The sequence below is a fragment of the Salmo salar genome, chromosome ssa01, assembly GCF_905237065.1.
Source record: "Salmo salar chromosome ssa01, Ssal_v3.1, whole genome shotgun sequence".
In the NCBI taxonomy this organism is placed as follows: domain Eukaryota; kingdom Metazoa; phylum Chordata; class Actinopteri; order Salmoniformes; family Salmonidae; genus Salmo; species Salmo salar.
The window spans coordinates 77,932,341-77,945,181 of record NC_059442.1 but is presented as its reverse complement, the minus strand read 5'-3'; the positions used below and the strand labels follow the sequence as shown (position 1 = coordinate 77,945,181).

At 45.0% G+C, this 12,841-nt stretch overlaps 3 protein-coding genes across 13 annotated transcripts in view; 1 reads left to right on the top strand and 2 right to left on the bottom strand.

Moving 5' to 3' along the window:
* The window catches only part of LOC106612875 (slit homolog 1 protein), a 156,417-nt gene extending 151,094 nt beyond the window's left edge, over positions 1-5,323 (top strand). For 6 of the 10 annotated variants that reach the window (XM_014214505.2, XM_014214483.2, XM_014214525.2 and 3 more), the window contains 3 exons: positions 1-95; positions 1,410-1,442; positions 1,600-5,323. The exon at positions 1-95 is cut by the window's left edge and continues 117 nt beyond it. In XM_014214505.2, coding sequence (XP_014069980.1) covers positions 1-95; positions 1,410-1,442; positions 1,600-1,838 — 367 coding nt within the window. In that variant the 3' untranslated portion in view covers positions 1,839-5,323. The remainder of the gene's footprint in view (positions 96-1,409; positions 1,443-1,599) is intronic. The other 4 variants (XM_014214514.2, XM_014214553.2, XM_014214544.2 and 1 more) reach the window with 2 other exon arrangements.
* A 305-nt stretch (positions 5,324-5,628) lies between these two features.
* Positions 5,629-10,089, bottom strand: LOC123744188 (neurofilament heavy polypeptide). Its single transcript, XM_045722687.1, has one exon. It carries the CDS (start codon positions 9,986-9,988, stop codon positions 7,901-7,903), a length of 2,088 nt encoding a protein of 695 aa, XP_045578643.1. The 5' UTR covers positions 9,989-10,089; the 3' UTR covers positions 5,629-7,900.
* Positions 9,588-12,841, bottom strand: part of LOC106612867 (ligand-dependent corepressor) — a 42,527-nt gene continuing 39,273 nt past the window's right edge. For both annotated transcript variants that reach the window (XM_014214463.2, XM_045722682.1), the window contains exon 8: positions 9,588-12,672. In XM_014214463.2, coding sequence (XP_014069938.2) covers positions 10,090-12,672 — 2,583 coding nt within the window. In that variant the 3' untranslated portion in view covers positions 9,588-10,089. The remainder of the gene's footprint in view (positions 12,673-12,841) is intronic.

The following is a 12,841-nucleotide window of genomic DNA, read 5'->3' as shown; positions in this document are numbered from 1 at the left end:
CCACAACTGTAAACACGGGCGCTGCCAGATCTCTGATACAGGAGAGGCCTACTGCCACTGTGAGGCCGGATACACCGGAGAGCTCTGTGATGCAGGTAGGAGACACACACACATTACTACTGTGGATACACTGGAGAGCTCTGTGATGCAGATAAGAGACACACACACACATTACTACTGTGGATACACTGGAGAGCTCTGTGATGCAGATAAGAGACACACACACATTACTACTGTGGATACACTGGAGAGCTCTGTGATGCAGGTAGGAGACACACACACATTACTACTGTGGATACACTGGAGAGCTCTGTGACGCAGATAGGAGACACACACACATTACTACTGTGGATACACTGGAGAGCTCTGTGATGCAGGTAGGAGACACACACATTACTACTGTGGATACACTGGAGAGCTCTGTGATGCAGGTAGGAGACACACACATTACTACTGTGGATACACCGGAGAGCTCTGTGACGCAGGTAGGAGACACACACACATTACTACTGTGGATACACTGGAGAGCTCTGTGACGCAGATAGGAGACACACACACATTACTACTGTGGATACACTGGAGAGCTCTGTGACGCAGATAGGAGACACACATACATTACTACTGTGGATACACTGGAGAGCTCTGTGACGCAGATAAGAGACACACACACATTACTACTGTGGATACACTGGAGAGCTCTGTGACGCAGATAGGAGACACACACACACACATTACTACTGTGGATACACTGGAGAGCTCTGTGATGCAGATGAGAGACACATACATTACTACTGTGGATACACTGGAGAGCTCTGTGACGCAGATAGGAGACACACACACATTACTACTGTGGATACACTGGAGAGCTCTGTGATGCAGATAGGAGACACACACACACATTACTACTGTGGATACACTGGAGAGCTCTGTGATGCAGATAGGAGACACACACACATTACTACTGTGGATACACTGGAGAGCTCTGTGATGCAGATAAGAGACACACACACATTACTACTGTGGATACACTGGAGAGCTCTGTGATGCAGATAGGAGACACACACATTACTACTGTGGATACACTGGAGAGCTCTGTGATGCAGATAGGAGACACACACACACATTACTACTGTGGATACACTGGAGAGCTCTGTGATGCAGATAGGAGACACACACACACATTACTACTGTGGATACACTGGAGAGCTCTGTGATGCAGATAGGAGACACACACACATTACTACTGTGGATACACTGGAGAGCTCTGTGATGCAGATAGGAGACACACACATTACTACTGTGGATACACTGGAGAGCTCTGTGATGCAGATAGGAGATAGAATGTGGACTGTCTGGCATCCTAGTTTACTTAGTTTGTCTCTGTTGTTGCTTGTCTTTGATACCAACAGACCAAGAGGTAATCCAGCCTAAACCAACTACAGGTACCCATGAAAGGATGATTTTGTGTCTGAAACATTTAGCATTTTTTTGTTTAACAAACTTTCTTAAAATGTATCTTAATGTTAAGGTGAGGGGCTTCTCTTGATGTTCATCATACCATAGTCTCAGAATGTGTCTTTATCGTTCCTCCACCCACAGAGTCAGAGTGTCGAGGGGAGCCCGTGAGGGACTTCTACCAGGTGCAGCGTGGGTACACCATCTGTCAGACCACACGCATGGTCTCCTGGGTAGAGTGCTCCGGCGCCTGTGACACGGGTGCCTGCTGTGCCAGCCAGCGAATGAAACGCCGGAAATACACCTTTGAGTGCAGCGATGGAACCTCGTTCAGCGAGGAAGTGGAGAAGACCATCAAGTGTGGCTGCGTGGGCTGCATGTAGCACGCTTCACACAAACCTACTACCGCCACCGCCGAGCGCACCAGAGGGAGAGCGAGAAAGCGAGAGAGAGCGAGAGAGAGAGAGAGAGAGAACCGGAGAGGAGGAAGAAGTAAGAGAACCAGAGAGTATAAAGAAATCTATATAAAACCTCTATCTATATATTATGGACAACAATGTTTGTAAAATAGGACATTTCCTCCCCTTCCATGGCTGTGACGTACAGAAACACAGAGAAAACAAACATCAACAACATGGAGAAGTGTGAACAACAACAACCAAACCATTGTATCTGCAACATTGTTTTGAAGGGTTCTAGAGATGCGAAGGTGTTGCATTCAGAGCCAGACATCAACCAACCCCTCATACACACCTGGTCTAAACCTTTGTCCCCTTGGCTCATCCATCCATTAGGCCTCAGATAGCCTAAGCACCCTCTGCTTTCTTTGCTTCCTGAAGGCAGTATGTGTAATATGACGTCCGGCCTGGTCGGGGTGGCAGGAGGGAAGAGGTAGAGATATAAATAAATAAAAACGACTGGGGGAGGATAGTAGAGTTGGGTTGTAGTTAAGTTTGGTTAGGCAGGGCAGGACAGGACTGGGCTGAGCAGGAGTTGGGCTGGAACTGGACTGTAGCTGGTGTGGGCTGGTATAAGCTTGCCTGGACTGTAACTGAGTTGAGCCGGGTTAGGTCGGGTTTAGATGGGCCAGATTGTAGTTGAGCTGTGCTGAGCAGAGCTGGGGCTAGGTCGGGTTTAGATGGGCCAGATTGTAGTTGAGCTGTGCTGAGCAGAGCTGGGGCTAGGTCGGGCTATATCTGGGCTAGGCCGATTTCTTATTGGACTCTATCCTGGAGTTTTTAGAACAAGAGATGTCCATTCTTTTCATTACTGATAAGACCACTGCACTGAATACCAGCACTGAGAATCACAGTCATTTGCCCTTCACAGCACATACACACAACATGCACGCATGCACCACACTAGAGGACATTCTTGTCTGAGCAGAAGGGTCGTTCCATTCGAAGCAGTCAGAAGGGGCTGTCTGATACACATTGTGAGGCAGGTAGACCTTCCATTCCCCTACAGTAGGCTATAAGCTATACCCCCACCTGGAGCAGGCAGTACCCGGTGGAGACCAATCCCCCAGCATGCATTGCCTCAGGATGATTTGCATAAGCCCCCCCCCCTTTGAGCAGGAGGACGATTAGGCCCCTCCCCTCAATGCCTGCAGTATTAAATGTGTGCAAACTGTTGCATGTGAGAAGTTTGCAAATTGATATGTAGAGCTTTTTATTATGTTTATTATTACGGAACAAAAAGGTTCAGAATATTTGTTTTGTTACGTCTAATTTCAATTATTTGTTTTGCATTGTTTTGTTTTTATTTGTTATTATATTTTGTTTTCTGATGTAACCTAACACCTTTAGCCCTCTCTTTATACAGAAATGCCTAACAGATTCTAATATATATATTTGTATTTCATTTTGGTATAGTATTTTTATATGTTAAAGAGTAAATCTTTGTTTTCTGGAAGCTTCTATTGGAACAGGCAGGATGGCATTTGATTGGTTCCCTAGCTGTTTTTATTTGTTTATTTCACTTGCTCAAACAAGGTAGTTTGTAATTGTCCAAAACAAGGTAGTGAATGGTTGGCCTTGTTGTGTAGGCAGCAGTATTGATGTAGAAACATGTTTAATATTGTATATGTTGTCTTCCATGTGAATATGACATCTAATTCATTTGAAAGTCTGTGTGCTGTTTGTTTTATTTTTTATTTATTTTATCTTAAAGCTTTTTCCTGTAGAGTATAAAAGGCATAATAATTGTTGCTGATTTTCAAAAAATAAAAATAAATAAAAAAAGTTAAAATAAAAACTAGTGTAACAAAAAAAAGCTGTAAGGTATTTGTGACATCACTTAATAGCCAGTTGTGACAGTATTTCCTCCCCTCTGGCTCAGACACATTCCTCATTGGCTGTTGGGCCCGAGTGGGTGGAGTTAAAATGCAAATGAGTGAGATGCCCCTCCCACTCTGAAATACATTTTTCCTGTATTTACTATACCATACTCTGAAATATTGTGAAAGGGTTCTGATCGTCTTGTGTTGATTTTGTTTAAGTATTAGGTTGAATTTCTGTCATTTTAAATTGGGGACATTTTCCGTGGTAGAAGTAATTATAAGATTTAAGTGAAAGTCACAGTCGACTGAAATCAAGCTGCTGTCGGAAGCTTAATTATTGTGGATGTTCACAAAGATGGTGTCTACATTTTGCCTGCATTAAATTGGTGCTGCCATCTTATCATTGTACTGTGGTGGGAGGTGAAAAGATGGTGAGGCCATGGGCTGAATGTCAGCAAACTGTAGACCTGCCATCTTTCTGTACATTTGCCATTGGATCCACTTACAGCAATCCTATTTTAACATGCACAGATAATGCCTGGATTCAATCTGTATCGCTGAAGTTCAGCGTTATAGGGTGATTGAAATTTAAAGGCAATGTTCCAGCGTTAGCGGAGACTGCATTCACGGTAAATTAATTTAGCCCTAGATGTCCCCATTCTGACTGGCTATAGAACACGAATCAGAGATGAAAAGGTGCCAATCGCAGTGTAGAACAGTCCAACCTGAATGTATAAATGTGTATAAATATGAATTGAGCTCACTCCTGAAGCGGTATGGTTCAGCTGTTATCCTGTTTAGTTTCCAGTATAAAGAGACCACATCCTCTTTGTTTTCTAAGTGGGAGACCTACAGGACGGGTTTCCTGCGGAGTAGGATGAAGTTGCCTCTAGACACAGTTCTGTGGTCAGTTTGGTGGTTTTCCCCACTAATGATTAAGGTAAAGCTTTGGGGACGGAATGCTGATCCTAGATCTATGCTTAAGAACAACTTCTACCCAGAGCGTCCTGTTGCAGTGGACTCCTTGTTTGCCCCAATGTTAACCTTGTCTTATATATCCCTGAGGTTATCCTGTTGTCCACATTGTATGATATTGATGAACTGTCATCTCATCCTTTAGCTTAACGTTTAGCTCTATGCCTCACAGATTTCAACATGAGTTTATCACAGTTCTCACAAAAAGGACTTTCATACTTGCAAACATGGATATTGATCATTGCAATTCAGCCGGATTACATTCATTCTAGGGTGAAACTGTAAAGACTCATCCACCATCCGTGAGAGAACTGTACTCCGTATCATGTCATTGTGAAAAACGCAGTGTCTCTGTTGTATTGAACTGGTAAAAAAAAGGGAAAAAAAGAACAAAAACTATAATAATTCTCTGGTCTGTTTCCTACAGATGTGCTACTTCTGTTGCTTTGGTTGTGTTCCGTTGCAGGTGTGATGGTGGGATTGAACTGAAGTCCCAGTGATGCTGAATGTATGTAGTATCTATCGATCTATCTTTATCTATCGCCACCGACAAAATGTTTACTGAACCTCCTCCACTTTTCATTCATTAAACTTTAATGTGTGTGCTTTTAACATGGACTCTTAACGTGTCTCTTCAATGGTTTGAATGGAGTGTGTGTGTGTGTGTGATTGGGGAGGTAGACAGAGCTACCCAAGTTGGAATAAGGGGTTTTGTTTTGTTCTTTAAACAAAGCATGAAGGTACATTGGAGGAAGAGTACAGTGCAATGTTAATTGTATTTCCATGATGGTATGATGAACATATGAAAGTAATACTTTGATTTGATAATGTGAGGAATACAGTTGTTTTAGTTAAACCTCAGAATGTAGATTAGTGAAAGCCACTGAAGATGGAAAAACGAAGCATGACACAAAATATACAATTCAAACATCTTTATATCAACTCCAGCAAGAATACAAAGTCACTAACTTAAAATATGTCTCATTATTGGGATTAACACAAATACATCAGTTATTTATTTTCCAATATACAGAATCCCAAGCTATAAATATCCACAGTAAAGAATAAAACATGTTCAAGTTTGATATTTGGTGGACTGCTTCATGTAGATCTACTGTATGCATTTATCTAGAGTTTTTTTTAAATAACAATATAAAACATGAATTATACCTTTTTGCATTTACAAATTATTACTTTTAAAGTGAAATAACCATAATAAAAATAACACTGTCCTAAAATGTCTTCTTTCTTATGACACAAAACAGAGGTCAGGCTATTGCTGAAGTATGGAAGCATCAAGAAAACGTCTTCCTGAAACAAAATAACAATCTGAGAAATAAAATACACAAAAATAAAACATGCCAGACAGGTTATTTCTGTAACATTGGGATATAGTACAGACTGATCATTTACAAACACTTTTTTTCTCCAACAATTTTCATATATGGTCACCAGGGGTCAGTATACAGCAATATAGTCCAAATAACAGGCAAACACACCCTACCGTACAAGCTCACAAAGTATGGGCAAAACATACGCATCTAAAATTAGATATAACCTGTGGCTCTATGTACTGTAGCATCATTCCCTGGTATCTGCTCTCAAACAGCAGACCTTAAAGTGACCCCCTTCCAAAACAGGTGAAAACTGTCATTAATGCTCATTCAGTACAAGACCCAGAGAGGAAAGGTAACATGCATGCATAGTCTTAGTTAAAGAAGTTTCCGCAACAAAAGCTCGTTTTCAAAAAGAACAAACAAATACATGTTTAATAACAAATAGTTGAGGTGAATACTGCACTTCAAGAGTGGGCTGTTGTTGCACAGGTGAAAGACGAGAAACAAGCATTTAAATGTAAACCCTACAGGTAGCTAAAGCACATGCAACAGCATGTAATGATCACACCAGAGGGAAAACGTCACCATTAAACTAACGAGAATCAGAGAATATAAGGGACAGGATCAGAGATACAAGTGAGGCAGGTGTTAATATCTCACATGCATTGCAAAGAAAAATAACTTGTTAAATTTCAAAACACAACTCGGACAGTTTTTGAAAGTTAAACACAGCTACGATAACAACAGTTATAAGGCTACTGCTCAGGAACAGAAATAACCCCAGAATCTAAAACGAAACAAAGACACGTAAAAGATAACTCAGAATAATAAACCATGATGCTTCTTTACACATTCAAAATAAACAGTACATGATGAGAAGCAGAGTGGGTTTATAGCAGGAAGACAGAGGAGAATAGGGAACATGTGGGACTGAACACATGGAGGGAAGTTGTGCATGAAGATACACAGATGTGCATGAAGATACACAGACGTGCAGGTCGGCACCAATGACCAGCTCTATACAATAACCTGGAGAAGAGTTCTGAAGGACCACGTCAACATGACACAATGTGTGCAGAACTGCACCAAATCCATATCTAGAACACTCCCTTTCTCCTCCTACAGTACATGTCTGTGCAATGGCCAGATAAGAGGCTTCACCTGTTAGCAACACATTACTTTACATCTGATGAATAAGGCACCTGATCACAAAAAGTCACACACACTCGCACAACTCTTTGATCACGAGATGGGCTGGAGACATTGATGAATATAGGCTACAGATCTAAGAGTGATGTTCAAGTGAAACCTGGGCTAATTTAAATTGAACGATTGGCTTGCCATGCTGTGCTGCAGTCAGAGAAAATCAATATTTGTTTTTAGCAACATGGTACTGATGTTTTCATGCCATTATTACTAAACCTCACAAAAAAAATGAAAGCGTGGAATAGAGAGTTCTGTGATCATTACAAAACACTAGGCCAAACAAAAAGGTTGAGGACATGGTATGTTGTCGTCTGAATAACTAATAAACCTAGCATCAAACCAAAAATGTCTGACATGTTTCCAATGCAGATATACCCTTATAAAATAATCTCCAGCCCAGTTAGCGAGAATTACACAATACCAAAGCAGAGGCCAGATGGAGTTTTGCCTCTGTATAACAACACTGGTCTGATCGGAACCCTCTCAGAAAACACAGCAAACACACTAGACTTTAAATATCTTCCCGTCACCATTTGCATTTTGCCTTTGAAGCTTATCTAAAGTGTTGGCATTGCCAAGCTCCCCCCCTTAATATAACCAGCTTGGCTGTTACATTCTTTCTGCACACTACTGTAGCTATTTCTAGCTATTTCTTCCTGGTCCGCTTGGCTGGATTCTGTGTGCTCTCCTGGCTTCTCTTTGTGGCAGCCTTTGGAGTCTCACTCTGAGCTGGTTCATTTGATCTCTTTGTGGCAGGCTTAGAGTTTGCACTCTGAGAGATTGAGGGGGATGGAGTGGCCTCCATCTTCCTTTGTGACCTTGTGAGTACCTGGTCAGGAGAGCCTGGCGTTTTGACATCCATGTTCTGTTGAGACTCAACCTCAATTTCAGCACCTTTGCTCTCAGCACCTTTACTTTCAGCGCCTTTAGTCTCAGATACTCTACTTTCAGAGTGTCTCTTTTCCACCTCTGCCTTCTCTGCTCCAACCTGCTGTTTGTTTGATTCAGTTTTAAGGGTGATGGAAGGAGCAAGGGTGTTTTTCTGTGCTTTTGGTGTCATCGCTCTTTGGGTAGACCTCTGTGGTGATGCACTCCCTTTCCTACTGAGATCTCTTAAGGTTCTACTGCTGCTGCTAGTCTTGACTGATCTCTCCTGGACAGCAGCTTTTGCTGGAGTCTTTCTACTAGGAGATGACTGCGCTCGCTCTGTTTTGACTACACTTGGCTCCTTCACACCTTTATCTCCAGAAACAGATAATTTCTGCCTCTGGGCAGCGGCCGGTTTCAATTTAGTTGGTTTTGCCAATTTCGTCTTTGGGGCTTTAGAGGGTTTGACTTTGGAAGCTTTGAGCTCTTTTCTTGGGGCCCCTTTTGGCTTCTTGGAGCTTTGTTGACCTTGCATCTTCTCACGTATATTGGAGTACTTCCGCAGGATCCGAGCACTGGCTGGGTTCTTGGCCTTCGCTGAGGCCTTCTGGCCGTCGGTTGCCTGTGCCTCTGCAGAGGAGAGATAGGCTTTGGTGGAGATCCGGGTGGCCGTGGTCAGCTCTCTCTTCTCCTTCCCTTTGGGCGTACTTGTACTGACCTCCTGCTCCAGGGCTTTAGCAATCAGCTTCTGGCTCTTAGGGTTGCTCTTCACAGGGGAAGCGATGGCAAACTTCTTCAAGTGTTTCTTCAAGCGCTCGGCCTGCAGGCTAGGGAAGACCCCTTTGGACAGCCCTTGGGACATACCGGGGAAGAGCAGCTGGGTCTCAGAGGGAAGACGTGTGTTCACCTTCTTTACGATGACCATTGATTGGGTTTCTGTTGACTCCATGTACCAGCGGCAGATACTGGCTAGGTCCAAATCATTCTTGAAAAGCATCTGGACAAGGGAGTACCTCTGGTGATCCGAAGACTTGGGCTTGCGAACCCGGCGCTTGCTCTTCCATATCGCTGCCTGTCTGTCTGCCTTGTTCTTGTGTCTGGGCGTTGGTTGTCCCTCTTTGTCTATCTGGACCCAGCCTCTATGCATCTTATCGAACCTGGTGTTGAGAGTAGATATTTTCTGTTGGTTTTCCTCTATGTCTAGTAATTCCAGGAACTTGTGTCGAGACTGTACTGGGGCCTCCAGTTTGGGCAAGAGGAAAGGAGTGACTAAGCTGGAGGGCAGAGGAGAACTGACCAGCAAAGGAGAATCCCTTAGTGGAGACTTGATTGTCCTCTCAGGTTTGACCTTGATGGGTGATGAGAGTCTCACTGGGGATTTCAGCCTCATGGGAGATGCCACTCCACTCCTTTTCTCAGCTGTGATTGGAGCACTGGTTGAGGACGTGGGTGACCTCTGGACTCTCAAAGCGGACTTTCTGTTCTCCACCGACGGGGTAATGGACTGGCTGGCCACTTCAGTTTTACTACTCTCACTCCTCAATGGCATTCGCCCAGGTTTGTCTGAAGCACTGCTGATGGAAGATAGAATTTTGTTATCCATTGAAGTTGGTGCCTCTGGCTTCTTCAGCAAAGTTGGTTCCTCTGAATTCTTCAGGGAAGTAAATTTGCTTGGTTCTCCCTCAGATGGAGCCAATTTGCTTGGTTCTCCATCCTTTTGGGGAATTATTTTGTGTCTTAGTGGACTACTATGTGCTTGCGCCTCACTCTTTTTAATGCTTGTACCCTCTGTGAGAGCAGAAACCTCATTGCTAACTTGCAGACTCACAACCTTTTCAACTTCAACTTCCTTTGCTACTACCACCATTGACGACCTGAGTTTTGGTCTAGTTTGCACCCTAGTTTCCACTGCAGTGTTCTGTGTCTTGCTGGGTTTGGGTTTTGGAGCTGGCTGAGCCCTTTCAACTTTCAGCTCTTCAGAGCTCTGGGTGACTGCACTGGGGACGATAGGAAGAAGAGGAGAGGTAACGGGGAGGGGAGGGTTAAACTTGATGCAGGGGAGTGGGAGGGAGGTAGATGGTTCTGGGGGGGACAATGAAAGTAACGGCAACTAGGAGGGGGGGTGAGGCGACAGGGAGGAGGGGCGAGGCAACAGGGAGGGGGGGGCGAGGCGACAGGGAGGGGGGGCGAGGCGACAGCTGCTCGCTGTTGCAGTCTGGCTGATCTGAGCGGGTGTCTGGGCTCAGGGTTCCTGGGGGAGTCGACTGGTGTGTCTGCGACTGGAGGAGTGTCAGGAATGCTCAGTCTTGCTGTTATAGGGGCAATAGGGGTCCTTGCGTCAGATGTGATCTGGCTCGCTTCCACAGGGGTCTTCGTGTCAGGCAGGTTCTGAGTTGCTTTAGCTTTAAAGGTTTTTGTGGGATGTTTGGACACAGGGATTTTGATCAGTTCGGCTGGAGGGAGTGAGACTTGAGGAATTTCTGGCATGTTCTCAGAAGGTTTCTCGGATTGTTTCAGAGAGGTCTTAGTGGAGCGTTTAGACTTCGTAGGAGTAGACTCTGGGGTGTTTTTAGCTGTCCGCTCACGCAAACATCTGTCAGACTGCGCTATAGGTCTACCATTCACATATCCACATATAATCATATTCTCGGTCTCAATCACTGCAGTTTCCTTCACCTTTGAAGGAATCACCCGTGCTGGAATACCCTGTTTTTCAGAACACCTTGGAGGTGATTGTTTCACAACTGCCTCATCTGCCTTTTTAGAGGACGAATCAGCATCTGTCTTTTTCTCTTCAGGCACATTGTTGCCGTCACCTGGAGCCAAGTCTGGTTCAACCTTGCCTGTTTCCTGCACCTCCATCCTTTCACTCTCTGTGGGAACCTCAGTGCAAACTTCTCCTCCAGAGCCCTCAGATGGTTTCTGGTCAACTGGACTCTGAGGTTCCAGTGGCTCGGCCTGTTCTTTATCAATTGCACCTGCACTCACTACCTCATTCTCTTCCTTGTTTCCAGTGCTCTCTGTAGAAGGGCTCAGGGATTCAGATTCCTTTTGTTGGGTTTCAGAGATTACGTTCTGGCCCTCTGGCACACTCTGCAGCTGATCCTGGACAAGCTCAGCTTCTTCTGATGTCTTATGTGATGGGTTCACATCTTTCCCCATCACCACCTGCTCTGGGCTTTCACTCAAAACGATGTCATTAATAACACTGTTTAAATCCTGATGTGCGGTCTCGACCACAGTACGAGCTAGACTATCCTCTGGTGCTACACTCAGCCTTGGCTGCTCTGAGTCTGTCCCTGCACTCTGCTCGTTCTCCACTGGGGGACACTGTGAAGGAGATGGAGGGGCAGTCTGTTCTTTGCATTGACTCTGGTCTGTCTGACTAGTCTCAACGATTAGCTCCACCTCACTGGCTGATGTTGCTGCAGTCTCTACATCCCCAGCAAACTCCCTTTCAGCTGAATGCTCTGAGGGAGTTCTCTGACTGACCGTCTCCAAAATACCTCCAATGAAGGGCATATCCACAAGAGGTACACCCTCAGGCTTGCCAGGCAGCTGTTTAGGGGTGACCAGAGTGTTGAGATCTGGCATTGGAGTGAGAGAGTTGCCACTATAGTTGCGGGCGGACTTTCTGGCTAATGTACGGACAGTCTTAAGCTCCCACATCTCCTCCACGTACATGTGACCTCTGGTGCTTTTCCTGGCGTTGTGTCGCGGGAGCCGACGGTGCTGCCATTTCTGGAAACAGTCTGTGATTGGTTTGTCAATGTAGACAATGTCGCAGTGGCCGAGATCAGGGTCGGTTACAAACGGACACACCGAAGAAGAGTCCCTAGGCCGATGGTAGGAAGACCCCTTCAAGGTCTTCCTTGCTGTCCTGGGGGAAACTGGGGGTATGATGGTGGGGGTCTTTTGGGGTGAACTCTGTCTGACCAGTGTATCTCTGGTACGACCAAAGGAGCCTCTTTGTCTTGTTGGATGATTAACATCATTGTGCCTTTTCACAGAGGAGCTGAGGCCATCGCTGTAACTATCTGCTCTGATTGAAGAGTCAGAATTGCCCTGCTGTTTATCCATAGTACTGGCGCGAGCAGGAAGAGAGGTGGTGAGCACACAGGACAGCTTCTTACCATTAGCCAGGCTGCTGGACTTCATGATTTTGATCTTTAGAGGAGCATGGTCACTAAGAGGTTTACTCTCACCGTCCTCTGTGCTTCTGAGAAGGTTTGCCAAAGCCTTAGACTCCCCTGGGCCAGATTTACGGAGATCTAAGGCTGGCCCAGCGGCCCCAGATACATTTCTAGACACATCAGTCTCAGGGGTCTGCTCTGGGGCTGCCAACCTGCTACTCCTGGTACCAACTGTCTCTCCCCCCTCCACCAGTCCTTTGGGAGTAGAAGCCATGGGAAGTTTCTGGCCAGTCCTCCCCTTCTCCAGGGTCTCCAGGCAGGGTTCAGGGCTAGGACCCTGGAGGACGCCATGCTTGACTGAGCAAGAGGTTTTGAAGGCAGAGGCTGGTGCTGTGCTGGAGGAGGATATTGCCTTGACCTATAACAAAGAGAACAATGAGGTTATTCACTACCATAACTTAGTTATTACATAGACAAAACATATTCACGCCACAGAGCCTTAGTCTCTTTAACTTCCAGGCTGTATCTTTTTGTTAATGTATTAGGCATCTGCGTCGTGTTTTGTTAGTTATTGTCCCTGAAAGGCA